The sequence below is a fragment of the Myxine glutinosa genome, chromosome 3 (genome assembly GCF_964187855.1).
Source record: "Myxine glutinosa chromosome 3, kmMyxGlut1.1, whole genome shotgun sequence".
Taxonomy (NCBI): Eukaryota; Metazoa; Chordata; class Myxini; order Myxiniformes; family Myxinidae; genus Myxine; species Myxine glutinosa.
In genome coordinates this window covers 19,497,179-19,524,612 of record NC_136263.1, presented here as the reverse complement: position 1 = coordinate 19,524,612, position 27,434 = coordinate 19,497,179, and the positions used below count along the sequence as shown (strand labels likewise).

General features: G+C 45.9%; 1 protein-coding gene across 8 annotated transcripts in view; it reads left to right on the top strand.

The window, feature by feature from the left end:
• LOC137423797 (uncharacterized) overlaps positions 1-27,434 on the top strand; it is a 79,685-nt gene that overhangs the window by 27,532 nt on the left and 24,719 nt on the right. For 6 of the 8 annotated variants that reach the window (XM_078773737.1, XM_068111311.2, XM_068111313.2 and 3 more), the window contains exons 3-9: positions 12,072-12,128; positions 14,854-14,916; positions 16,101-16,142; positions 20,857-20,907; positions 21,312-21,347; positions 23,253-23,300; positions 23,451-23,486. In XM_078773737.1, the coding sequence (XP_078629863.1) occupies positions 12,072-12,128; positions 14,854-14,916; positions 16,101-16,142; positions 20,857-20,907; positions 21,312-21,347; positions 23,253-23,300; positions 23,451-23,486 (333 nt within the window). The remainder of the gene's footprint in view (positions 1-12,071; positions 12,129-14,853; positions 14,917-16,100; positions 16,143-20,856; positions 20,908-21,311; positions 21,348-23,252; positions 23,301-23,450; positions 23,487-27,434) is intronic. The other 2 variants (XM_078773738.1, XM_068111308.2) reach the window with 1 other exon arrangement.

The following is a 27,434-nucleotide window of genomic DNA, read 5'->3' as shown; positions in this document are numbered from 1 at the left end:
CAATAAAGTTTTACTTTATATACCCCAATAAGGTTTTACTTTATACCCCAATATGGTTTGATTTATTACCCCAATATGGTTTTACTTGATACCCCAATACAGTTTTACTTGATACCCCAATAAGGTTTTACTTTATACCCCAATATGGTTTGAATTATTACCCCAATATGGTTTTACTTAATACTCCAATAAAGTGCTACTTAATACCTGTAAAGTCCCGACGAGACATGATGGCATCGCAAATCGAGGGATTCAGAAACACAAAGCAAGCGTCCAAACAGCGGTTTATTCACGCAAGTGATGCACAAAACAAACGCCCAAACAGCGGTTTATTCCCGCAATTGATGCACAAAGCAAGCAGACAAACAGCGGTTTATTCACGGAAGTGATGCACAAAACAAACGGTCAAACAGCGGTTTATTCACAGAAGTGATGAACAAAGGAAGCATACCAACAGCGGTTTATTCACGGAAGTGATGCAGAATACAAACGTCCAAACAGCGGTTTATTCACGGAAGTGATGCACAAAACAAACGGTCAAACAGCGGTTTATTCACAGAAGTGATGCACAAAGCAAACATACAAACAGCGGTTTATTCACGGAAGTGATGCACAAAACAAACGGTCAAACAGCGGTTTATTCACAGAAGTGATGCACAAAGCAAACATACAAACAGCGGTTTATTCACGGAAGTGATGCAGAAAACAAACGTCCAAACAGCGGTTTATTCACAGAAGTGATGAACAAAGGAAGCATACCAACAGCGGTTTATTCACGGAAGTGATGCAGAAAACAAATGTCCAAACAGCGGTTTATTCACGGAAGTAATGCACAAAGCAAGCATACAAACAGCGGTTTATTCAGGGAAGTGATGCACAAAGGAAGCATGCAAACAGCGGTTTATTCACGGAAGTGATGCACAAAGCAAGCATACAAACAGCGGTTTATTCACGGAAGTGATGCACAAAGCAAGCATACAAACAGCGGTTTATTCACAGAAGTGATGAACAAAGAAAATGTCCAAACAGCGGTTTATTCCCAGAAGTGATGCACAAAGCAAGCATACAAACAGCAGTATATTCATGGAAGTGATGAACAAAACAAACGTCCAAACAGCGGTTTGTTCCCAGAAGTGATGCACAAAGCAAACATCCAAACAGCGGTTTATTCCCGGAAGTAATGCACAAAGCAAACATCCAAACAGCGGTTTATTCCCGGAAGTGATGAACAAAACAAACGTCCAAACAGCCGTTTATTCACGGAAGTGATGTACAAAGCAAACATTCAAACAGCGGTTTATTCACGGAAGTGATGCACAAAACAAACGTCCAAACAGCAGTTTATTCCCGGGAAGTGATGCACAAAGCAAGCATACAAACAGCGGTTTATTCACGGAAGTGATGAACAAAACAAACGGCCAAACAGCGGTTTATTCCCGGAAGTGATGCACAAAGCAGGCATACAAACAGCGGTATATTCACGGAAGTGTTGAACAAAACAAACGTCCAAACAGTGGTTTATTCCCGGAAGTGATGCACAAAGCAAACATCTAAACAGCGGTTTATTCACGGAAGTGATGCACAGAACAAACGTCCAAACAGCGGTTTATTCCCGAAAGTGATGCACAAAGCAAACGTCCAAACAGCGGTTTATTCCCGGAAGTGATGAACAAAACAAACGTTCAAACAGCCGTTTATTCACGGAAGTGATGTACAAAGCAAACATCCAAACAGCGGTTTATTCCCGGAAGTGATGCACAAAACAAACGTCCAAACAGCGGTTTATTCACGGAAGTGATGCACAAAACAAACGTCCAAACAGTGGTTTATTCACGGAAGTGATGCACAAAACAAACGTCCAAACAGCGGTTTATTCACGGAAGTGATGCACAAAGCAAACATCCAAACAGCGGTTTATTCACGGAAGTGATGCACAAAACAAACGTCCAAACAGCGGTTTATTCACGGAAGTGATGCACAAAGCAAGCATCCAAACAGCGGTTTATTCCCGGAAGTGATGCACAAAACAAACGTCCAAACAGCGGTTTATTCACGGAAGTGATGCACAAAGCAAACATCCAAACAGCGGTTTATTCACGGAAGTGATGCACAAAACAAACGTCCAAACAGTGGTTTATTCACGGAAGTGCTGCACAAAGCAAGCATCCAAACAGCGGTTTATTCACGGAAGTGATGCACAAAGGAAGCATACAAACAGCGGTTTATTCAAGGAAGTGATGCACAAAAGAAACGTCAAAACAGCGGTTTATTCATGGAAGTGATGCACAAAAGAAACGTCCAAACAGCGGTTTATTCATGGAAGTGATGCACAAAGCAAGCATACAAACAGCGGTTTATTCACGGAAGTGATGCACAAAGCAAGCATACAAACAGCGGTTTATTCACGGAAGTGATGAACAAAACAAACGGCCAAACAGCGGTTTATTCCCGGAAGTGATGCACAAAGCAGGCATACAAACAGCGGTATATTCACGGAAGTGTTGAACAAAACAAACGTCCAAACAGCGGTTTATTCCCGGAAGTGATGCACAAAGCAAACATCTAAACAGCTGTTTATTCACGGAAGTGATGTACAGAACAAACGTCCAAACAGCGGTTTATTCCCGAAAGTGATGCACAAAGCAAACGTCCAAACAGCGGTTTATTCCCGAAAGTGATGCACAAGGCAAACGTCCAAACAGCGGTTTATTCCCGGAAGTGATGAACAAAACAAACGTCCAAACAGCGGTTTATTCACGGAAGTGATGCACAAAACAAACGTGCAAACAGCCGTTTATTCCCGGAAGTGATGAACAAAACAAACGTCCAAACAGCGGTATATTCACGGAAGTGATGAACAAAACAAACGTGCAAACAGCGGTTTATTCACGGAAGTGATGTACAAATCAAACATCCAAACAGCGGTTTATTCCCAGAAGTGATGCACAAAACAAACGTCCAAACAGCGGTTTATTCACGGAAGTGATGCACAAAACAAACGTCCAAACAGTGGTTTATTCACGGAAGTGATGCACAAAACAAACGTCCAAACAGCGGTTTATTCACGGAAGTGATGCACAAAACAAACGTCCAAACAGCGGTATATTCACGGAAGTGATGAACAAAACAAACGTGAAAACAGTGGTTTATTCACGGAAGTGATGTACAAATCAAACATCCAAACAGCGGTTTATTCCCAGAAGTGATGCACAAAACAAACGTCCAAACAGCGGTTTATTCACGGAAGTGATGCACAAAACAAACGTCCAAACAGCGGTTTATTCACGGAAGTGATGCACAAAACAAACGTCCAAACAGCGGTTTATTCACGGAAGTGATGCACAAAGCAAACATCCAAACAGCGGTTTATTCACGGAAGTGATGCACAAAGCAAACGTCCAAACAGCGGTTTATTCACGGAAGTGATGCACAAAACAAACGTCCAAAAGCGGTTTATTCACGGAAGTGATGCACAAAACAAACGTCCAAACAGCGGTTTATTCATGGAAGTGATGCACAAAGCAAACATCCAAACAGTGGTTTATTCACGGAAGTGATGCACAAAACAAACGTCCAAACAGCGGTTTATTCACGGAAGTGATGCACAAAATAAACGTCAAAACAGCGGTTTATTCACGGAAGTGATGCACAAAGCAAACATCCAAACAGCGGTTTATTCACGGAAGTGATGCACAAAACAAACGTCCAAACAGCGGTTTATTCACGGAAGTGATGCACAAAGGAAGCATCCAAACAGCGGTTTAATCACGGAAGTGATGCACAAAACAAACGTCAAAACAGCGGTTTATTCACGGAAGTGATGCACAAAGGAAGCATCCAAACAGCGGTTTATTCACGGAAGTGATGCACAAAACAAACGTCCAAACAACGGTTTATTCACGGAAGTGATGCACAAAGGAAGCATCCAAACAGCGGTTTATTCACGGAAGTGATGCACAAAGGAAGCATCCAAACAGCGGTTTAATCACGGAAGTGATGCACAAAACAAACGTCAAAACAGCGGTTTATTCACGGAAGTGATGCACAAAGGAAGCATCCAAACAGCGGTTTATTCACGGAAGTGATGCACAAAACAAACGTCCAAACAGCGGTTTATTCACGGAAGTGATGCACAAAGGAAGCATCCAAACAGCAGTTTATTCACGGAAGTGATGCACAAAGGAAGCATCCAAACAGCGGTTTATTCACGGAAGTGATGCACAAAGGAAGCATACAAACAGCGGTTTATTCACGGAAGTGATGCACAAAAGCAACGTCCAAACAGCGGTTTAATCACGGAAGTGATGCACAAAGCAAGCGTCCAAACAGCAGATTATTCCCGGAAGTGATGACGCCAGAAAAAGCACTCGGGGCTCCCAACAAGTGGCGGAGCCTGGAAAAGGATATGACATCACAATATGTTACAATACACCAATAAAGTTTTACTTAATTCCCGAATAGTCATTGTGTTGAACACAATTCGTTTTAGTCATCATTTGAAACCAACGGTTAAAAGATTCCACAATTTTAGTTCATAATATTGTTACAGACGTGGCTTGGATGTTATTTACCGAGCGGTTTTGGTATGACCACGTCTGCACAAGTTACCCGATTATACCCGAACGTTGACTAATCGCGCTACGCTAGGTCAATAAAGGAAAAGGACACCACGGCTGGGATTCAAATGACACGACACCCAGGGTTCAGTTCTCAAGACCTCCGGAGGAGATTATATTCGTTCGGAAGGTCAGATTACAGGGACGAGAGGTACAGCATAGAAAGACAGGCACTTAGACACACTTATATTAACCCCAACAGACGACAGGTAAACGGGACAAAAGGCTGACTCACACGGGGTTTGATGGCTAGGAAAGGCAGGATCGATGGCTCCAGGTGCACCTGGGCTCAAAGGTCAGAATCGACTCGGTCCGGTCCAGAGATGCGGGGAGGTATTCAGCGCTCGTACGTGGCAACTTCTCTCTCCAGGCTGGGGGCGCATCTGACGTCACGTCCGGTACGTGGCCGCGTATATCCGGCGGGGAGTGACACGCCCTCGGCTCGTTAGCTCCGCCTCGTGGAATCGGCACGTTGCTTCTCATTGGGTGCGTGCGGGGGGGTTTACCAGGCTCCGCCCTTGACGGGGGACTGACAAGGAGCCCCTTCGTGGTAACCCCGTGGAGCGCATTGTCAATGGCGGCTAACCGAGCCGGTGTGATGACGCACACTCCCCCCGCGCAGCGTCGTTGTTGTTGTAATTGTTGTTGTAGTTGTAGTTGTAGTTGTAGTTGTTGTTTGGGGAAGAAGATGGAAGGAGGTATGGGAAAGGTCCTAAACTCACTACTGGTGCCATATAATCACATTCTGGTGCAACGAAGAGTCATAATTAATGGAAACGAGTCCTTAACTGACATAGACTAAGAATAACTAGCAAGATGTCCGAAAGTTGTCTACGTGTGATGCGGTGGACCTGGGCACGACATTTAATGGGGGAAAAAGGGGAAGGTCGGCTCTACTGATTGTTGTTTACAGACAATGGGACTAGGGAATGGGGGATTGGGGATAGTTGGGGAGTATTGGGGAAATAGGGGAATATTTACAAGCGGATATGGAGGCCAAATTCCATATTCGCAACATTGCACCCTTCTCTACCCTCGGGGCGTCCCGACCCGATAAATTTTTACCTACTTTAGTGTGGCACGCAATGTAGTTCCCTCTACTATTAACTCTACCCTGAGTGCGACAGTTTTACAGATATTCACAAATGAGTAAATATGTCCCCCTGCGACGTTGCACCCTTCTCCTCACAGAAACACACCCACAGGATAACCGAATCCGGAAAGAATCCTCAAACTAAACATACAGCCGGTAGGGAGCATTATTTACACAACTACGCTGCTATTTACACTACGATCCAGGACCTGTTTTTGGAGGAACACATGCAGATGTTATGCATAGAGAGAGCACGCATGCTAGCATCGATACACCAACCCACGAGTGCTCTGTGGCCTACGGCCTTTAATAATGTGCAGAGCACCCCTTCCAAGCATCAAGCACCACCCCATCACACAGTGAGCACCATCCGGTGCACCAATAAAGTGTTTATGACTCATTGTGTGGTGTCGCAGCCGGCCGATGTTCTGCCGCTGGTCTTGCCTTCGTGTGGTGCACTTGGCCTTCTTACTTCTTTTAAACAAAATAAAGAAAGGCGCCAACCGCGTCCATTTCTTTATTGTGGCCGTCAGGGGGCCAACTATAAGTGGTTCACCTGTATGGCATAGGTGCCACGTTGACCCATAGGTCCATCCACGGGTGGTGCTTGGCCACAAAAGAGCTGCGGTCCATTGTGGGTGGCCACAAACATTGCGGTCCATATGGTGTATCGATCCAAGCAGCAAGCAGCGAAAGTGCAGGCCCACAACTGCGTAGCCAGCACCTCTCTCTCCTCTCTCTCTACCCCAAAGCCAGATCCTCGGAGGTGGGAGACAAAAGAAAAGACAAGTGAGTAAGGTGGTAAGGGCGCAAAAGTGCACGCAATGTAAGATGATGCACACTGGGGGCACATGGGAACCAGGTGAGACAGGTACGTTCCTACCGTACGCCCCCCCCCCCCCACCAGGTAACCTACATGGCCCCTCCCTTACCCCTTACTGTATCCACAAAACACAACACTACCCATAAACATCTACTTTACAAATCAACAAACATCCCTACTGTCTTCCCCGTTCCTCCCATATACCAAATTCGTCTTCTCTCCCTCCTAACCAATCAAATTTGCCATTTTCAACTCAACATCATAATTTGCCATCTCCAACTCATCATCAGTCCCTCCTAAGGAGGGAGAGATGGAATCACCCCAATGTCTCATCCACGTCATGATGCGTCTCACAAATCCACACAGCAATTCTCATTTCTGCAACACAAACAAAGAAAACACAGGTGTGGAGTCATCATCATCACCACTGGTAAGTGGCTGCGTATGGTGCGACAGGTTCATCAATCCTAACTATTTCCTAAATGACTAACAACTTTACACTACCCGGGGTCTTTCTCCGGCTAAACCATTGGCCCTCTTACACTATGGGTTCTAAAAACCAATTCCCATTGGCCAAACTGTGGTGCTTTTCAATTTGGGGTCTCACTCCCCCGATTCATCTCCCGGTGCTCTCGCACAATTTCTGGGCTGTGGCGTGTACCTCTCCCAGTGGGTCTACCCACCTGCACACCTCCACCACTGCAGTTGCCTCCGAGCTTACCTGCTCCTTACCCTAACCTAACTACCTGGGGAAGGCCCTCTGGCGCTCTCCCCACTCAATGCCCTCTCTGGCACTGGGCTGCCCGATCCACACCTGGGATCCTCAGGCACCCACTCACAACTACCGGCTCCCAGAGCCCACCTGCGGCCTCACCTGGCCGACATCCTCACAGTGGTGGAGTGCCCAACCAACTACACACACTAACAGGCTACACGCCCAGCCATTTCCACGACACTAATGCACCCATCCAAACATCATTCTGCAACCGCACCACAAATGCCAATATCCAACCACAATTTACCTGTACCCTCTACCTAACACTTACACTACCCGCCCCGGGTACTCGTGAAAGGGGTCCACTCTTCCCCCATCCACACCTTCGCACCATGCACACCACTCCGTACCACTTACTCCAACTCTCTCCACACACCTGTACTTGCACACCTGTGCTCTCACACCTGGTGCCACCTGCACCCTTCTCTCCCCAAGCGCATTCGCGCTGATCCACAACACTCACTACTCATACACGGCTCCACACACCTGTCCAGTTGCACACCTGTGCAATCACACCTGTTCAATTCTCACACACACGGCATCATCTCAGCTAACTACTCCCTTCTGAAACTTGCGCTTCCCAGTCGTCCCTTTAAACTATTGCGCTCCCACGTCATTATCATCCACACTAATCTACCTGCGTCCCCACTACAGGTATCAGTCACTAACTAAACTTAACGTTACCTAATGTCAATCTCTTCTAGATCCCTACAATATAACCTAACCCACCCGGGCTAGTTTTCACTGCCATACACCCCTTAATCTATTGCTCCTTTGCCCCCACCTGTGAGGGATGGTGGATTTGCCATCCCACCACATCGGGGGTCTCTTTATCAATTTTGCACACCTAAATCCAACCAACCAAAAATTTTCCATTTACTGCCAATGCTATTCACTTTTCTAAATTTTGTATCAAATCACTACTATCACTATCACCATCACCCGTCTACTTATTAGGTCCTCTCGGTGCGCCAATTCACATCTACAGCCCGGCTTCGTACAGCCGAGCAATGAACGCGGGTCGTTTTGTGCCAGCGGCTGGATACGTTCCGCATTCGGGGCAGGGACGGAGGCTTACCCGGGCCGAGATCCCACGCATCACCTCGGCGTGGGGCCATCCAATGTCCCGATCTCGACCTGCCGGCACGTCTCAACAAAACGTGGTCGCCATAACGACCCTTCCTATCCAGCTGCCCGCTCCGCCTAGTGGAGCCCGGCCGCGGCCGTTCCAAGCGAGGCATAGCGTGGATCGCGTACGGCGGTTCTTTCGAAACCGCCGTGGTTCGGATCCCCGCTGATCCTCGCGGCACGCGAAGCTGCCCGACGCGCACCGAGGGCCTGATTCGGCTATAAGTCGTTCTAAACTCTACCCCGTCTAACGTCGATGCTTCACCTGGACGCTTACACCCCGCAGCCCGTTCCTTGCTCACACATCCAGCCGTTTCCATTCTCCTCGTACCTTTCCTTACACACCCAGGTACCCTCATTCCACTCACAGCCTTGGTCACACACCTGACCACCGAACACTTTGGCACACATTCGTTGGTCGCACACCTCACCAATACACCGCTTCGCGCCCCCTCCTCTGTGACAATCACAGGTGTGCCCTCATTCGCACACCCAACCACGTGCCTCACCACCAACTCCAGCGTGCATTCCCACTCACGCTCTACCATTCCAGGTGTGCATCCTTCCATCCCAGGTGTACATCCTCGCTCACCTGTCACAACCAACTCACTCTCCTTGTCACTCTCACTACTCTCACCTCCACTCTTGACAGCGCACTCACCCTTACTCTTGACAGCACACTCTTTCCTCATGCACCTGTCCGTCACACACCTTTCTCGCGCACACTCTCCCGTCACACCCTCTGTAACACTCACCACACCACGCTCCCATGTGCTCCCTCGCACACGCGCTACGACCGACTCACTCTCGCCAGCACCCTCACTCCTTGGCACGCACTTTTTCCTCACACACCCCAGAGTCGGACTTTCTTGCACACCTCCTTTTTCGCACACCAGACCTGTCGCACACTTCACCAACGGCCTCTCACGAACACCCGGGTCTATCTCGACCCCCAAGCTTATTAAATCCCCTGGCGCATCATACGCACGACCATATTGGTCACCACTTACACCGGGTCCTCTTCCTCTTCGCTTCTCCTCCATCACCTGCGAATCCCTCATCCGGTTAATGAGCACATCATCACGATCCAAACACAGACTTTGGACCAATTCTTTTATCTCCTTCTTATCCTCTCTCCGTCGCTTCTTAATTTCGCTCACCCCTTCTTCCACTTCTTCTAATTTCTGCTTCACCTCCTTCATTCCCCGGTACGTCTCCTCAAGCTCGTCCTCCAAGGCTACCTTGACCGTTTCCATGTGCGTCCTCACCTGCCGGTCCTTCGTCTCCATTACCTCTACCACCTCGTCCAACCTCATTGTCAGTCCCTCACGTACCATCTGACATTCCCTCTTCGTCGCTACCAAGTCATTTTTTAGGTCATTTTGTGTCGCTTTTAAACCTCCTATTACCGCTGTGTTCTTCTTTACCTGGTCCGTTAGTTCTTTTTGTCCCTCCGCCAGCTGTTCCACCTCCTGCGTTAGGACCTCTATGCCCCCTTGTAACTTTACAGTCCCCTTTCTCACCTCCTTCTCCATGTGCTCCTTACAGTGCCTCACCTCCTCGCGAACTCCTCCGACCTCCTCACTCACTCCTCTTCTGATCTCCTCTCCCATCACTTGCATCTCCTGCCCAGATGCCACCCTCATCTGCTCCATTTCCTCCCTGTGAGCATCCAGTTTGGTTTCTACCCCCATTCTGACCCCCTCTATCTGCTGCCCCATTTGGTTAACTTCCCTTTCCGCTTGGTCCCTCATGTCCCTCAATTTGCCTTCCATCCTGTTTTCTAACCCCTCTAACCCATTTTTCACTCCCTCTATCTGATTCTCTTGAGCGGTCATTCTGTTTTCTACCCCCGTTAACCCATTTCTCACCTCTTTTATCCCATCGTCTAACCCCTCAAAATTTTTGTCTACCTTCTCACCAGTACCCCTCGCTTCGTCCCTCATTACCCCCATTTGCTCACTCTGAGCATCCATCCAGTTCTCCAATCGCTCACTATTCTGGGCCATAAGGGCCTTCATTTTCTCCATAAATAGGCCCCAATCCATCGGCGGCGCTGCCACGGTCGCGGGCGCGGTGATCAGCGAGGCGCCATTTTGCGCTCCCGCAATGTCGGGCACAACGACGCTATTTTGTGCGTCTGCTACCCTCGCTGCTTCGCTCTCCTCCTGTCCCTCATGTCCCTCAATTTGGTCCTGGACCGACCCTGCCTCACTCTCCCCTACCGGACCCCAGCTGTCTTGGTCTGCCATAGCGCGACTTTCAAAATTCGGGTTTTTATACAACAAAACAAATTTCGGCCGTTATAATTTCGCGCGGGAAACGCGCTCCGAATCGATTCTACTTGTTACCAATTTGGGCCTAATAAATTTAGTCCCGGGTTCGAATTCCACTCCTCGACACCAATTGTTACAGACGTGGCTTGGATGTTATTTACCGAGCGGTTTTGGTATGACCACGTCTGCACAAGTTACCCGATTATACCCGAACGTTGACTAATCGCGCTACGCTAGGTCAATAAAGGAAAAGGACACCACGGCTGGGATTCAAATGACACGACACCCAGGGTTCAGTTCTCAAGACCTCCGGAGGAGATTATATTCGTTCGGAAGGTCAGATTACAGGGACGAGAGGTACAGCATAGAAAGACAGGCACTTAGACACACTTATATTAACCCCAACAGACGACAGGTAAACGGGACAAAAGGCTGACTCACACGGGGTTTGATGGCTAGGAAAGGCAGGATCGATGGCTCCAGGTGCACCTGGGCTCAAAGGTCAGAATCGACTCGGTCCGGTCCAGAGATGCGGGGAGGTATTCAGCGCTCGTACGTGGCAACTTCTCTCTCCAGGCTGGGGGCGCATCTGACGTCACGTCCGGTACGTGGCCGCGTATATCCGGCGGGGAGTGACACGCCCTCGGCTCGTTAGCTCCGCCTCGTGGAATCGGCACGTTGCTTCTCATTGGGTGCGTGCGGGGGGGTTTACCAGGCTCCGCCCTTGACGGGGGACTGACAAGGAGCCCCTTCGTGGTAACCCCGTGGAGCGCATGGTCCGGCGCGCATTGTCAATGGCGGCTAACCGAGCCGGTGTGATGACGCACACTCCCCCCGCGCAGCGTCGTTGTTGTTGTAATTGTTGTTGTAGTTGTAGTTGTAGTTGTAGTTGTTGTTTGGGGAAGAAGATGGAAGGAGGTATGGGAAAGGTCCTAAACTCACTACTGGTGCCATATAATCACATTCTGGTGCAACGAAGAGTCATAATTAATGGAAACGAGTCCTTAACTGACATAGACTAAGAATAACTAGCAAGATGTCCGAAAGTTGTCTACGTGTGATGCGGTGGACCTGGGCACGACATTTAATGGGGGAAAAAGGGGAAGGTCGGCTCTACTGATTGTTGTTTACAGACAATGGGACTAGGAAATGGGGGATTGGGGATAGTTGGGGAGTATTGGGGAAATAGGGGAATATTTACAAGCGGATATGGAGGCCAAATTCCATATTCGCAACAATATGTAATTTGTATGTTCAGCAAGTACTAATCCTTTAAGTTGATGAACTTTTAATTTTGCTGTTGTTTAGTTTTTAGGTTTCCCGACCTGAAGCATGACTCTTTAACCTTTCCTATCCCCAGGTTATCGCGCTCGGCCACGCCCCATGTATCCTGCTGGAGGTGGACTCAACGGCAGAGGTCACGTGAACTGACACTCCCGCCCCCCTCTCCCTCTTCCTCATCTCATTTGTTCAATAGTCTATCATTAGCATCATGGCCTAAAGGATAAACGATGCTTCAGGGATCAGAATCCTCACCGTATGGGTTGTAAAATGCCCCCCACTGCCGAGGTTGAAAATAAATTTGACACAATTCAAATGAAACCTCTGAATGATCAAAAACATGAAATGGTATGAAATAAAATCAAGGGGATAAAAAAAAAATCCACATAACCTGAACAGGTCCCACCCTGTCAAAACTCACCCTGTGATCTCTGAAGTTGTATGATCTGCTTCGAATGCCGAGCGTCCGCCCCCCCCCCCCTCAATGACAATCTGAATTTGACACCATTTATGGAGGATGTGAAACACGCCCATCCCCAAAAGACTTAAAACGCGATGACAGGCACCTGTACCTACCTCACAGGTATCAATCTCTGCAATTCGCCAGGTTTAGTTCAGGACATCATGGTGATACAGAACGTGTCAGGTAGGACATCATGGTGGTGCAGAACATGTCAGGTAGGACATCATGGTGATACAGAACGTGTCAGGTAGGACATCATGGTGATACAGAACGTGTCAGGTAGGACATCATGGTGATACAGAACGTGTCAGGTAGGACATCATGGTGGTGCAGAACGTGTCAGGTAGGACATCATGGTGGTGCAGAACGTGTCAGGTAGGACATCATGGTGGTGCAGAACATGTGAGGTAGGACATCATGGTGGTGCAGAACGTGTCAGGTAGGACATCATGGTGGTGCAGAACGTGTCAGGTAGGACATCATGGTGGTGCAGAACGTGTCAGGTAGGACATCATGGTGGTGCAGAACATGTCAGGTAGGACATCATGGTGGTGCAGAACGTGTCAGGTAGGACATCATGGTGGTGCAGAACATGTCAGGGAGGACATCATGGTGGTGCAGAACGTGTCAGGTAGGACATCATGGTGGTGCCTAACGTGTCAGGTAGGACATCATTGTGGTGCAGAACGTGTCAGGTAGGACATCATTGTGGTGCAGAACGTGTCAGGTAGGACATCATGGTGGTGCAGAACGTGTCAGGTAGGACATCATGGTGGTGCAGAACATGTCAGGTAGGACATCATGGTGGTGCAGAACGTGTCAGGTAGGACATCATGGTGGTGCAGAACATGTCAGGTTGGACATCATGGTGGTACAGAACGTGTCAGGTAGGACATCATTGTGGTGCAGAACATGTCAGGTAGGACATCATGGTGGTACAGAACGTGTCAGGTAGGACATCATGGTGGTACAGAACATGTCAGGTAGGACATCATTGTGGTGCAGAACATGTCAGGTAGGACATCGTGGTGGTGCAGAACGTGTCAGGTAGGACATCATGGTGGTGCAGAACGTGTCAGGTAGGACATCATGGTGGTGCAGAACATGTCAGGTAGGACATCATGGTGGTGCAGAACATGTCAGGTAGGACATCATGGTGGTGCAGAACATGTCAGGTAGGACATCATGGTGGTGCAGAACGTGTCAGGTAGGACATCATGGTGGTGCAGAACGTGTCAGGTAGGACATCATGGTGGTGCAGAACGTGTCAGGTAGGACATCATTGTGGTGCAGAACGTGTCAGGTTGGACATCATGGTGGTGCAGAACGTGTCAGGTAGGACATCATTGTGGTGCATAACGTGTCAGGTAGGACATCATGGTGGTGCAGAACGTGTCAGGTAGGACATCATGGTGGTGCAGAACGTGTCAGGTAGGACATCATGGTGGTGCAGAACATGTCAGGTAGGACATCATGGTGGTGCAGAACGTGTCAGGTAAGACATCATGGTGGTGCAGAACGTGTCATGTAGGACATCATGGTAGTGCAGAACGTGTCAGGTAGAACATCATGGTGGTACAGAACGTGTCAGGTAGGACATCATTGTGGTGCAGAACATGTCAGGTAGGACATCATGGTGGAACAGAACGTGTCAGGTAGGACATCATGGTAGTACAGAACGTGTCAGGTAAGACATCATGGTGGTACAGAACGTGTCAGGTAGGACATCATGGTGGTACAGAACGTGTCAGGTAGGACATCATTGTGGTGCAGAACATGTCAGGTTGGACATCATGGTGGTGCAGAACGTGGCAGGTCGGACATCATGGTAGTACAGAACGTGTCAGGTAGGACATCATTGTGGTGCAGAACATGTCATATAAGCCTATCGTTTTTGGGGTCAAAAGGTCAATATAGGCCAAACATCACCAACTTTGTCAAATTCCTAAAATTCTCAATTTTCATCAACTACAAATTATTTTTTTGTGATCATTGGCCAAAAAGTCAACCTCGGCAAAATTTCTTAAATTGTCAATTTTCATCCGATTGACATGAAATTTGAAGAGGATTTGCATATTTGGTCTTTGAATTCAACCACAAAATTTTTTTAAAAGGTAAAATTTGTTTTAGGGACTCCACAGGTATCGTTATCTGCAGGACTTCTTTCTTGTTTATTCATTCATTACGGTTTCTATTATCAGCCCAATTAACTCGTACAAATGATTCATGGAATTAATTTTGTCCATCTTCCTAAATGTTCATGAGAGGGATTCCTCTTCCCTCAATCCTCCTTTATCTCATGACGTTTATTCAGTGAAGATTTTTTGCAGCAACTGTTACTTTTGATTTGCATCGGGAACTTATTTATTTATTTTGTGCTTTACCATGTGCCTTGCAGGATACGGACAACGACCCGGAGGGCTCGCAGTAGCAGCCTCAAGTAAGGGGGTTGGTAGAGCAGGTATTACATACAAAATCACAATTAATTAGCACCAACCTGGTAACCAGATAACCAATTGACAACACTCGTCCATGAAACATTCACCAACATACAGCAACAAACAACCCCAATTATTAATCTTCAGTTACTAACACCCAGGTCCATATCAATCATACCAATACCAAACCTTGGATAATCCACTAACACCCAGCTACACATAACCTATCATTCGAACACGTTACCTTAGGTAATCCAATAACACCTGGCTACATTTGATCTATCACATCAAATCTGCGTGCCGAACTCTTCATGGATCTCGGTCTCAATATCAATCACTAACATCAAGACTTAATATCCATATGATATTGGATACGACTCGATCACTAACATACAATCGCAACAACCCACTACCAGCACCCATCAACACCTGATTACTGAACTGTTAACACCCACTCATAATTCCTGATCCCAAACGCACCATGATAGCCCCCCCGCCCCCACCATTATGGACCCGTCAATATGATGGATCCCCCACCATGATTACCCCTACCCTACCTCCATGATGGACCCCCCACCATGATGGATCCCTTAACATGATGGACCCCTCAACATGCCCCCACCATGATGGACCACCCCCACAATGATAGATCCCCCTCACCATGATAGATCTCCTCCACCATGATGGAGGCCCCCACGATGATGGAGCCTCCCACAATGATGGAGGCCCCCACCATGATGGAGCCCCCCACCATGATAGATACACCACCATGACCCTCCCCCCCACCATGATAGATCTCCCCCACCATGATGGAGACCCCCCCGACCATGATAGATCTCCCCCACCATGATGGAGTCCCCCCACCATGATAGATCCCCACCATGGTAGATCTCCCCCACCATGGTAGATCTCCCCCACCATGATGGAGCCCCCCCTCCCCCTACCATGATAGATCTCCCCAACCAGGATGGAGTCCCCCCCACCATGATAGATCCCCCACCATGATGGAGCCCCCCCCCCCACCATGATAGATCTCCCCCACCATGATGGACCGTCCCCAGCCTCCCCCCCCCCCCCCCCACCATGATGGACCGTCCCCAGCCTCCCCCTTCCCCCACCATGATGGACCACATGTTTTATAAGCAGTGCTACAAGGATCCAGCTGCACATTTACTGTGTAAACCTCCTTTCTTTTTTCTCGTTTCAGGTCCTGGTGCTCAGGCGTATGCTAACGGAGCCTACGCAAACGGTGAGCTGCATCATTTATCTACCAAAGATGCAATGAGACAACATCGTGTTTAATAAACAGATCAGAAATGAATGATTGTTAAAGTGCAGAAAGGATCAGAGTTAAAAAAAATTTTTTTTTGTAGACAAGATCGAGGCTCGTGAAAGAGCTAATATTAATCACACAAAAAGTCAAACCGACACACAAAACACAAAAATCAAGGGGAGCGGCAGACAAGATGGCGAGAGAGGGGGAAGGACACAAACATAACATTTGAGAGCAGGGACAACGGGAGAAATGTGGGAGGGGGAGGGCTTGGGGGGAGGTGGGAGAGGTATAAAACATATGAACACTGCAAGGACTTCCAGGAAAGAAGTTGGAATTTCCCAAAAAAAAGTGTATCTGGGGTGAATTAACGGGGGTAGAATAGATCAAGATTTTGGATGGGGGAAGATAAGAGATGGTGGTGGACAGCTGTTTTAAAGACCTGGAGGGAGGAGTGGGATTGAAGGGAGTGAGGGAGTTTGTTCCAGAGGCGGGAGAAAAGGGGAATGAAAGAGTGCAGGTGAGCAGAGAGCCTAGATTTTGGCAGTTTAACCATATGAGGGTTGCACGCAGATCTTGTGCGACCTGAAGGAATATTGGGGGGGACAGAGCACAGAGAGAGCTGGGGGAGCAAGGCCGGAGAGGAGTCGGAAGAAGACGGAAAGACCACCAACCTGCCTGCGGTGAGTGAGTGAAAGGCCCTCGGAGTTAACTTCATCCCAGGAGATTCCAATGATTCTGAAAGCTTTGGTTTCAACAGCGTGAAGCCGAGCTAGGTGTGAGGCAGGAGCACCGGCCCAGAGGGGGAAACAGTATTCCATTGAGCTGCGGATGAAAGCTTTGTACGTGGTGAGGAGCTCAGGTGTGCCAAGGAAGGACTTCGCACGACGGAGGATGCCCAGTCGGCGACTGGCTTTGGAGGCCAGCTTGGAAATGTGGTTTTCCCAAGAAAGATCATGGCAGATAGTGAGACCCAAAAGCTTGAGCGACAGAACTTCTTGGAGAGGATTGACATAGTAAGAGTGTGAGATTTGTCAGGATTGAAAGACATGTTCCACTTGTTTGACCAGTCTGATTTTGTCCAGGTCTGCAGAGAGTGAGGAGGCTGCAGACTGCCGATCTGAGGGAAGAGGAATGGAGCGGCAGATAGTGGAGTCATCAGCAAAGAGATAGAGAGCATTTTCCAGAGAGTCGGAGAGATAATTGATGAAGACCAGAAAAAGCACAGGGCCCAGAGCACTGCCTTGGGGAACTCCAGCCAGAACAGGAAGGGGAGATGAGAGAAATCCCTTGAGGGTCACACGTTGACTACGACCAGAGAGGAAGTCCGCAAGCCATGCCTGGACATTTCCATGGATACCATAGGAGGAGAGTTTGGTGAGCAGAGCGGGGTGCCAGACCGTATCGAAGGCACGTGATATGTCAAGTGAACCAGCTCTGATTTCCTGTTTGGCATTGAGGACCTCCATCCATTGTTGAGACAGCAGAAGCAGCATGTCCAGAGTAGAATGACCTGGTCTGAATCCAAATTGATGATCAGAGATCAAGCCATTGGAGAAGAGGAAGGACTTGATATCCGAAGCAATGATGGATTCCATGACTTTGCTGATAATTGGAAGCAGGCTGATTGGTCTGTAGTTGCTGGGATCTGTTTTTGCACCTTGGCAAACAATGCAGAATAGCGAAGGAACCTCGTGGTATTTGCTTTATACATGGAATAACAAACTAAAGGGTGCAGGTAATACCATGGAATAACAAACTGAAGTGTGCAGGTAATACCATGGAATAACAACCACCTAAAGGGTGCAGGTAATACCATGGAATAACAAACTGAAGGGTGCAGGTAATACCATGGAATAACAACCACCTAAAGGGTGCAGGTAATACCATGGAATAACAAACTGAAGGGTGCAGGTAATACCATGGAATAACAAACTGAAGGGTGCAGGTAATACCATGGAATAACAAACTGAAGTGTGCAGGTAATACCATGGAATAACAACCACCTAAAGGGTGCAGGTAATACCATGGAATAACAAGCTAAAGGGTGCAGGTAATACCATGGAACAAGCTAAAGGGTGCAGGTAATACCATGGAATGACAAACTGAAGGGTGCAGGTAATACCATGGAATAACAAACTGAAGTGTGCAGGTAATACCATGGAATAACAACCACCTAAAGGGTGCAGGTAATACCATGGAATAACAAGCTAAAGGGTGCAGGTAATACCTTTATAAACCATGAGATGACATTAGTTGCCACCTGCCGGTCTACAGGTTGTTCTTTTTAAACGAGATTTTATACCCACGAGTTGTTACCTTTGCTCAAGGATGGCCCAAAAGTATCACACACTCTTTACTCTGAGCTCCTAGGCCTGGGTTCGAATCCCGACCCAGCTCTAAACTGTCCTGATGTTTAACGGTCATTCATCAGTGTGTGCACCATCCTTCGGGTGTCATTCCAATATCATGTCATTCCAAACATGTCATTCCACAAATTTTGCCTTTTTAGCAATTCCCATCCTGCTCGACTCGGCAGCGCATTGAAAAGTCTCATTGTTTAGCACAATGGTGAAAAAAAGGTACATCAAGCCAGGTGCTCAGGTGTATGCTATTGGAGCATGTGCTCGATGTTCCAAGTCAATTCATTTCCGTAATCCGGATGTTAGGGCAGGAATTTGTAATTCGTTTGGCCTTAAGGAGGATGGGAGAGTAATGGTGTGCGTGCGTGCGTCCATCCGGGTGTGTATTTTCGCTTTAAAAAATATTCTCTGCAACCGCATGTCCGATTGAAGCGAAACATTAAACATAGGAGGGGCTCCCCATGGAGAATATTTTATTGCTAACTCTGTCGTCATACGTCACATGGTTTGGCAGCCATATTGGATTAAAGGGGGGAAAAAATTGAACAATGTTCTCCAAAAACCGCTCGACGAAAAAATTTGAAACTTGGCAAATGTCATCGACTTCACATGGGGTATATGGGAAGATAACAACGACGTCATCGGTGAAATGTCATTCCAGCCATTAATGGTTGAATTGAAATCTTTATCCGAAAAATCTGAAACTTAATATATCTGATCGATGACCCGATGTGAGTGAATAACGAAGTTTAAGACGTTCATAACTCATGCCAAGAAAGTATGTGACATAATAGGGTGGTATATGGGCGGGTATATGGGCCATACTAGTAGCATGTTCAGGTAACGAGTAGCATGTTCATTCTAGTTTGCTCAGGATGCCGGCGATAGCTTGCCTACTCTTCACGAAGGACACCGTGCGATCTTTAATGTCCACCACCTAATGCTGGCAGACGGGACGACCAGTTTTAACGTCCATCCGAGGGACGGCACACACATTGATGAATCATCCTGCCCGTGAAACACCGAGATGACAGTTTATAGTTGGGTCAGAGGTCAACCCCACCGCTAGATGACGTGGAAGGTGTGTACCTCTAGTACATCCTCCAAGTCAATATCAGATAGGAAGGCATTCTGCAGTATTACCAAAGCAAAACAAGGGAAGGCGTGGTTATGGTTAATGGGCGTGGTTTGTGGTGAGGGGGCGTGGCATATAGTATGAAAATCGTTCCTACTTATAGTGTGAACACAACTCTCTCCTTGCTGCTGTGATATGAAAGTGATACGAGGTTTGAGAAACTTTTGCACAGAGGTTAAAGTTTGAGTCTCATACGTGGATTAATGTCCCAAATTTCAGGGGTTTCAGCAGAAACCTCCTCTTTAGTTTTGCTCAAGGTCTACAAAACGAAGTCAACGAATGTACCAGAGTGCACACTTTCCAGGTATACTCCACATTTGAAAAATGGTAACCTTAACATCTCCAAGTAAACACAGGAATATTTATTTTCTGCTTTGATACAATGCTTCGTAACATTTGCTCACAAGGTGCTCCAAGACTACCCCGCGCACGTGAAGCGAAAAGTGGGGCTAAGCAATTGGCTGATGTCCATCCGTCCATCTGTCTGTTTTATCAGTTTATGATTGAGGAACAACTTATTTAAATTGAATGTTATATTTTGAACACCAATTGGAACATGAATCAGAAGACAAGTCCATCATTCTACCGTACTTTGTCTCTGAATGTGGCCCGACCGCACATGCACCGAGAGGAGTTAGACATTTTTGACTCTGTCTCTGTCTGGCAGTCAAACAAAATTGAAAATCATTCCAAACAGGAAACGTAGTTTTTAAGGACTTCATAAAGAACACAAACAGGGTGATGTAATAGACACTGGATAAAGTGGCGGTAAATTCCGGAATTAATTTATTCATTTGACTTTTACAATCTTTATTTTATTTAAATGTTATTATATACTTGAACACAAGTATATAATAAAATTTATATACTTATTGTACATATATTATTGTACTTTTATTATATACTTATTGTACACAAATCACCCTCATATTACTTCCAAGAACCTCCAGTTTTGCAGCACTTCAATTTAAATAAATGTTAAACGGGGCGGTGTATAAGGGTGGTGTTCGGGATTACTTCTGGCCAACTTCAATAGCGCTAAAATTTCGGATTTTTTTAAACCATCGTTAAAATCATTATTTTATTAAAATTGTAGTAACACTGCCTGATGTATTGTGTTCTATGATCTCTCTGGTTTGTAGTAGTAGTTGTTGCTATTGTTTATCATGGTTGTTGTTCTGCTGTTCTGTAGGACGCGGAGCTCCTGCTGGATATGGAGCAGGGGCAGCCAAGCCAGGAGCGGGTCAGTGAGCTCAACGACCTCTCGTTTATTGACACCACGATGTGTCTCTCACAAATAATTATTGGAAAAATAAATCACGGCTTCAATCCACCATCTTGGTTTCTCGATTGTTTCAAACGGCATCTGAAAACCAAGATGGTGCACCAACTCCCCAAGCCCCAGAAATCCTTGCGGTAAACACGTGACCGAGTCGATAGGTCTGGGGGTCACTTGGCTTCTTTGCCTTTTCACCTTTATACTTTGACCCATTCAGCTTTGACCTCTGCCCATGATTTTCAATGTTCAATCTTTTACACCAACCTCGCTGTCATTCTGCAGTTACTGCCTCTCTCGCCCTAAATAAATGTCCCATGAAACGATTACCAGAAATAAGCGGATAACGAGGACTTTTGTTTCGTCCGCAGGTCCAGCTGCACAGGCTTATGGAGGCTACGCTAATGGTAAGACCATGTGGGAGGAGGAAGAGGTGGGATGATGTAAAATATCGTGTATATTTGAGCATTCTATCTGCTATACCCGTGTCCAGTCTGGGTTTCATTGCCGATAGGCCAAAGCCTGGCGCTTCGCGGACGAGAAGTTGCCATCATAGGTTGTACCTTCCATTTGAATGGGACATGTGGTCCTCCGTCCTACCCGCTAGATTTCACTTGTATACGCTGAAGGTCCCACGTTGTTTTGAAGATGGTAATTCAACGTGCGCCGGTATACGCCGTGACTGCTTTGGACTTTTCTGACTTTTAGTACAGCGGATAAGCTCTCATATTTTAACAAATTGTGCATTTTTTGAGAAAAGCATGAAATTTCTAGCATAGTTAGTGCATACCATAAGGTTTATTTTCAGATGTGGAGGGAAGTCAGATTTGACCTCTGAGGACCGTGAGAGGTCAAATCCAAAATGGCCACCAGTCCACCAGGTCTAATGTTCAAACGCGCTTAATTTTGGAACCAAATAGTGTAAAAAACATTTTAGGTGTCATTTCCAACTAAATTAGGGATGCCCATTCCTTTGGTGAAACTTTTGAGATCGCTTTGGTGATACTGACTCTCCCAGTCTTTCACCGGGTGTGATACTGCATCTGCATTCGCTGGCAGAGGAAAGAAGACTGCCTGGGAAACTTGGAAGTCTTTCCCAGAGGTGAATGATGCTTTCAATGAACTCCTAGGCATGCCAAGTGAGGTCAGTGAAGGCTCAATGTTACTGCTAGAGCGATTTGTGGTGCTGATGTACGACCGAACCAGTGAGAGCACGGAAGTGAATGATACCAGGAAACAGCTCTTCACACAGAGGTGTAGAACTCTAGAGAACATTCCTCCAACCCAGGCAGCACTCAAGCAGCACATCAAGCGCACTTGCTACCAGGCCAACTGTTGGAACCAGGAATTGGTCATGGATCCAGAGATGCCAGACACATCTGACTGGGGCTGGACAAAGGAGACAACTGGGTGGCAGCCTCTTTGGACCACTCTCCCTGAAGCATCAAAATCGTGCCATGAATTGATCCACTGTGGCTGCAAGAAAGGGTGCACTGGACGCTGCAAGTGTGCCAAAGCTGCACTCAAGTGCACTGCACTGTGCTTCTGTTCTGGAGACTGTTAGATTTTGATCATTACCAATTTTCATCATTGCAGTTGATTTAATGTAAGCTTTGGTGGACATACTTGGTTAACTAGTTATTTTTCAGAGGTTATTGCATCATTCCTTGCAGTGTAAACACTTTTATTCATCATTTCTGGTCTTTGGGTGTTCTGTACCTATCCCCCCCTGTACCTGAAAAAATAAAGTTTTAAAAGTTCAAATGATCTTTTTCCAATAGCAGTTACAACTGCAGTATCATAAAAATAGATATTTAACGTAATTTGACCGTGACCTAAATGCATGTCCTTGAGTTCTGGCGATCTCAAAAGTATCACCAAATGAATGGGCATCCCCAATTTAGTTGGAAATGACACCTATAATGTTTTTCTACACTGTTTGGTACCAAAATTAAGCGCGTTTGAACATTAGACCCGGTGGACTGGCGGCCATATTGGATTTGACCTCTCACGGTCCTCAGAGGTCAAATCTGACTTCCCTCCACATCTGAAAATAAACCTTATGGTATGCACTAACTATGTTAAAAATTTCATGCTTTTCTCATAAAATGCACAATTTTTGTGTTCATCTGCTGCTCTACTTTAGTCTGAAGGATTTACTCGTTTCTGTGCTTACTCAACAGAATGAAGTACGGACCGTTCCTTGTTTTGTTCTTCCTTTTACATTTTTCTGCTTCCCGATCTGAAGGTTATCTTCTTTTTTTGGGGTTTTCTTCCTCCACTAATTTTACCTTTCTTGTCCTGCCTTCTAGGGTACGGAGGACCTGCTGGATATGGAGCAGGAGCGAAGGCTGGAGCTGGTCAGTGAGGACTACACACATTTACCTTATTTTAACGAATGTTCTTATACCCTCACTGCTACATCTTCATTCTCACAGTCACATTATACACATTCAACTCTGCGATACAAGATCCACATTTAATTCTACCGATCTTCCCTTCTGTCTTAGGTCCAGCAGCGCAAGCTTATGGAGGCTACGGCAATGGTAAGGAGAAATGGAGGGAGAGGGATAGCCTAAAGCCATAGCTTGAGGATAAAGAAGATGAGAGTTAAGCCAGTAGTAGGATAGGGGTCTTTCAGTTAGGCAGTAGTTGATTGCATGGAATGGTCTCCCTAGAAAGGTAGTGGCAGTAGGAGATAGATAGGTTTCAATTCGAATTAGATAGGTACATGTCTACATTGGGCGATAATCACATGACTTGTCGGCAGCTTGTGTGTGGATGGTGTCTGAGTTTAGTTTAGTGCAGGCATGAAAGGCCGAGTGGCCTCCTCCTGCATCAAAGTTCCTTGTGTGTATCCTTGTGTAAGTAGGGAACTACAAAGTAATAATCTTAGTTGTAGATGTGCAGTATATACACGAGGTGTGATCAAAAAGTTTGGTGAATGTTAGAACGACATCATTTTGTTGAAGATTAAGCACTTACATCCTGAATCCCCTTCGACATACTCCCCTCACGCACATACACACTTGTTCCACTGTCCCTGCCATTGTCGGAAACATTTCTGGGAGTCCTCTTTGGTAACACACAATTTGACTTTACTCTCTTCTCCAATATTCACAAAAACAATACAGAGAACGTGGAGCTATAAAAAAATTTTAAAAATATATTAATAGGAAAGCAAAATACTTACTCAAGGTATAACAACAAAAAAGTGAAGTTAGTAAGGTAGCAATGGTTTTACCTGTTAGCCCTAATGTTACAGCTGATGCTGCTTAATTCTCTGTTTTACTTTTGAAGTATTAGTAACTTTTTGTAAACTTCATGTAATTTCTTCTGTTTTTATTTTTTTCGTTTTTCTGCCCAAACTTGGATAATTTTGCATCATTGCTTATGGTGAACTTTGAGGGGGTAGGCCGTAAATAGCGCCACCTCTATTGATGACGTGAGTGTGTGTGTGTGTGTGTGTGCACGTCATTAAAAAAAACCATAGACGAATAGTTCCAGCTAGATTGATCACGTGTCGATGTGTGGGTGTCATTAAAATATAACCTACGAACGCGAGTGGAATAGCTCATTTGCCAAGGGAAGTTGTTGTTGGAATTTATTTGCAATCAGAGAAAATTTCAATTCAGCAGATGAAACCAACATCAGATTTTTCATTCTATACATTGGGTGATGTAATTGATGGATTATTCCGTCGGTCATCACCCCCACCAGCCGTCGGGGCCCCTCCAGCGCAGGGCCCTGGGCAGTTGCCCTGGCTGTCCCATAGCTAAGACCGCTCCTGACTGTGTGAGCCCTACAGAAAACTGGGAGGACAAAGCACGGATCAGATAGATACGATCAGATAGAGACTATCAGATAGAGACTATCAGATAGAGACTACCGCCCTGTCTGTAATGGCGAAGCGACAGACCCACAGACTCATTTCATCGCGGGAGATTCCAATAATCTTGAAGGCCTTGGTTTCCATGGCATCTAGCCGAGCAAGCTGTGAGGCAGGGGAGCCAGCCCAGAAGGGAGAGCAGTACTCCATCAACCTATGGATGAAAGCCTTGTAGGTGGAGAGGAATTCAGGTGTGCTAAGGAAGGACCTTGTATGACAAAGGATGCCCTAGTCGGTGGCTGGCCTTGCAGGACAACTTTGAAATGTTTTACCCAAGATCATTGCTTGTTCATCACCGTTTCACATGGAAACATGGCATAAATGAGTCGGTACCACAAAACCAATTTACATATTTGTCGTTTTGATTTAGTCCGATTTGGTTTGCCATTTTCCACCGCCTAGGCCTCACACCATCATGGTGTGCATGGAGGAGACCGCTGTGGAAATCCTCGTAACTTTTGGAACACGTCCAGTCGTCCATAAAGGTCTGTATGGAGGGAACTCTTTGTAGCCGAACATGTTGAAGACCTCGATTCACAGGATGTTGAAAGAAGCGAAGCTGCATCCTTACAAGGTTCACATTCTCCATTTGATTACGGAGGAAGATTGAATTCCTCACACCTCATTTCCTCGAAATGTTGGGGAAGATTGAACAAGATGGCGCTTTTCTTGATCACGTGTTGCTCAGTGATGAGATCGATGGTCATTTAGATGGCGTCTTGAAGGAGAGTTCGGTCCATTTCTAAGGAAATGGGACAAACTGCGATGACTTTCCACGACACACTAGAAGTTTGTCTGAGAAGAGGGCGGACATGTTTAAAGATGGAACTGACAAATCTCTCTCACTTCAAAGGATTGTCAAACTAACCCACCTATGTACTTTTATGGACAGCTACTGGAAGACGATCATCCTTTTGAACGTCTCGGCTTCACCGTTATTGACCACATAACAAAGTTGGCTTCCAAATCTATGTACAAGCTGGTCATCCCCCATCGATCCAAGTCTTCCCTTTAAAAAATCAGGGCTCTCACAGTGCACAAGGACTTTGTCCATAGCTCAATGAAGTACCGCTCTCTCCTACGGGCTGACAACGTAGCATCACATCGCAATCACCTGGATTCCGTGGGATCTGAAGCTCCCAAATATATTGGAATCTCCTGTGATGAGTCCGAAGAACAAGGTTTGTTGCTCTCAAATCGCAGATAGGTCGGTGGTCTCTTCTTACCGCCTCTTCTCTGGTTTGGCTCCCTCTACTCTCTCAGCCCTCCGACACTAACCAGCTCCATGCAGCTTTTTTCTGGAACCTCCTACTGGTGAAACCCCCAAAATCCAGGCCGACGCACACAAACTCTTTTGCTCCTCTTTCTCCAGTTTGTGGAACTGCCTTCCAAAGACTAATCAGTCACACTCTTCCTCCCGGGGCTTCAAGCAAGTGGTGTACCACCATATCATATCGTCCTCTATTCCAACCCGGGATCTATTCTATCCCCATGAACCCTAAGTACACCAACTAGGGTTGCAAAATTCCCGGGAATTTTGAATGTGCTAAATTTCAACTGGGAATATTGGGAATTTTGCAGGAATTTTGGGAATTTTGCAGGAATATCGGGAATTTTCGTAAACTTTGAGAATTTTCACACAATTTGAAATTTTGATGTGAGAAAAAGATGAGGGATATTGGATTAAGGTTCTCTGGTTAACTCAATAATGTTTTTTAAGAAAAAGAAACATGCTTCAATAGTTTTAGCACTAAAACCACTGATTGTAAGTAATCTAAACATTTTAATTACTTACTGAACTGTGGAACATATCATTACACATTTTTTTACGACATGTGTAAAAACAATACACATAATGCCCATGAGTCAACAAGCACTGGAATAATATTATACCCCAAATCACGTGATTAAATCTTATTCCTGAAAATCACATTTGTTAAAAGTTACAAACATTTTGAAGTCTTATTCTTGAAAGTTTTTATCAGTTACAAACATTTTTATCTCAACTGTTTGGGTAAAATGTTCACGTACACAAACAAGGTTAAAATTTGATTGGTCAGTAGAATAATAGATGTTGTTTTGAAAATTACCCAGGGGAAATTATTGGCATTCATTAATATATATTAAATAGTTAAAGAGCATATGTTTTGTTTTGCAATTAGCAGCAAGATTCTTGAATAAAGAATTAGCTGACATAATGAACAACTTGTGAACATGTATGATGGATACATACTTTATATAGTGCAATAGATTTACTTGATATATGAAACAACCATGTCCATGAATTGCATCTAATACTATCACGATGGAAACTTGACAGTCATGACATCATCATTTGAAACAAATGTTACCCTGTATACATTGTGTGTATAGGGGTACATCATTCGCACATGTCCTATATTTGAGCCAATTAAGCTATATGAAGGCTCTAGCCAGCCCACAAAGCATGTGAAAACTCTTTTATTTATGTGAAGAGTAGTATAGAACACAATAATGTTGTTGCTTTCTCACAAAAATAACATTATTTTTCTATTTCTAAGATAAAATGAAAATTCCAAAATTTCAAATCCATTGAAAATTCCCAAAATTCCCAACCCATTGAAAA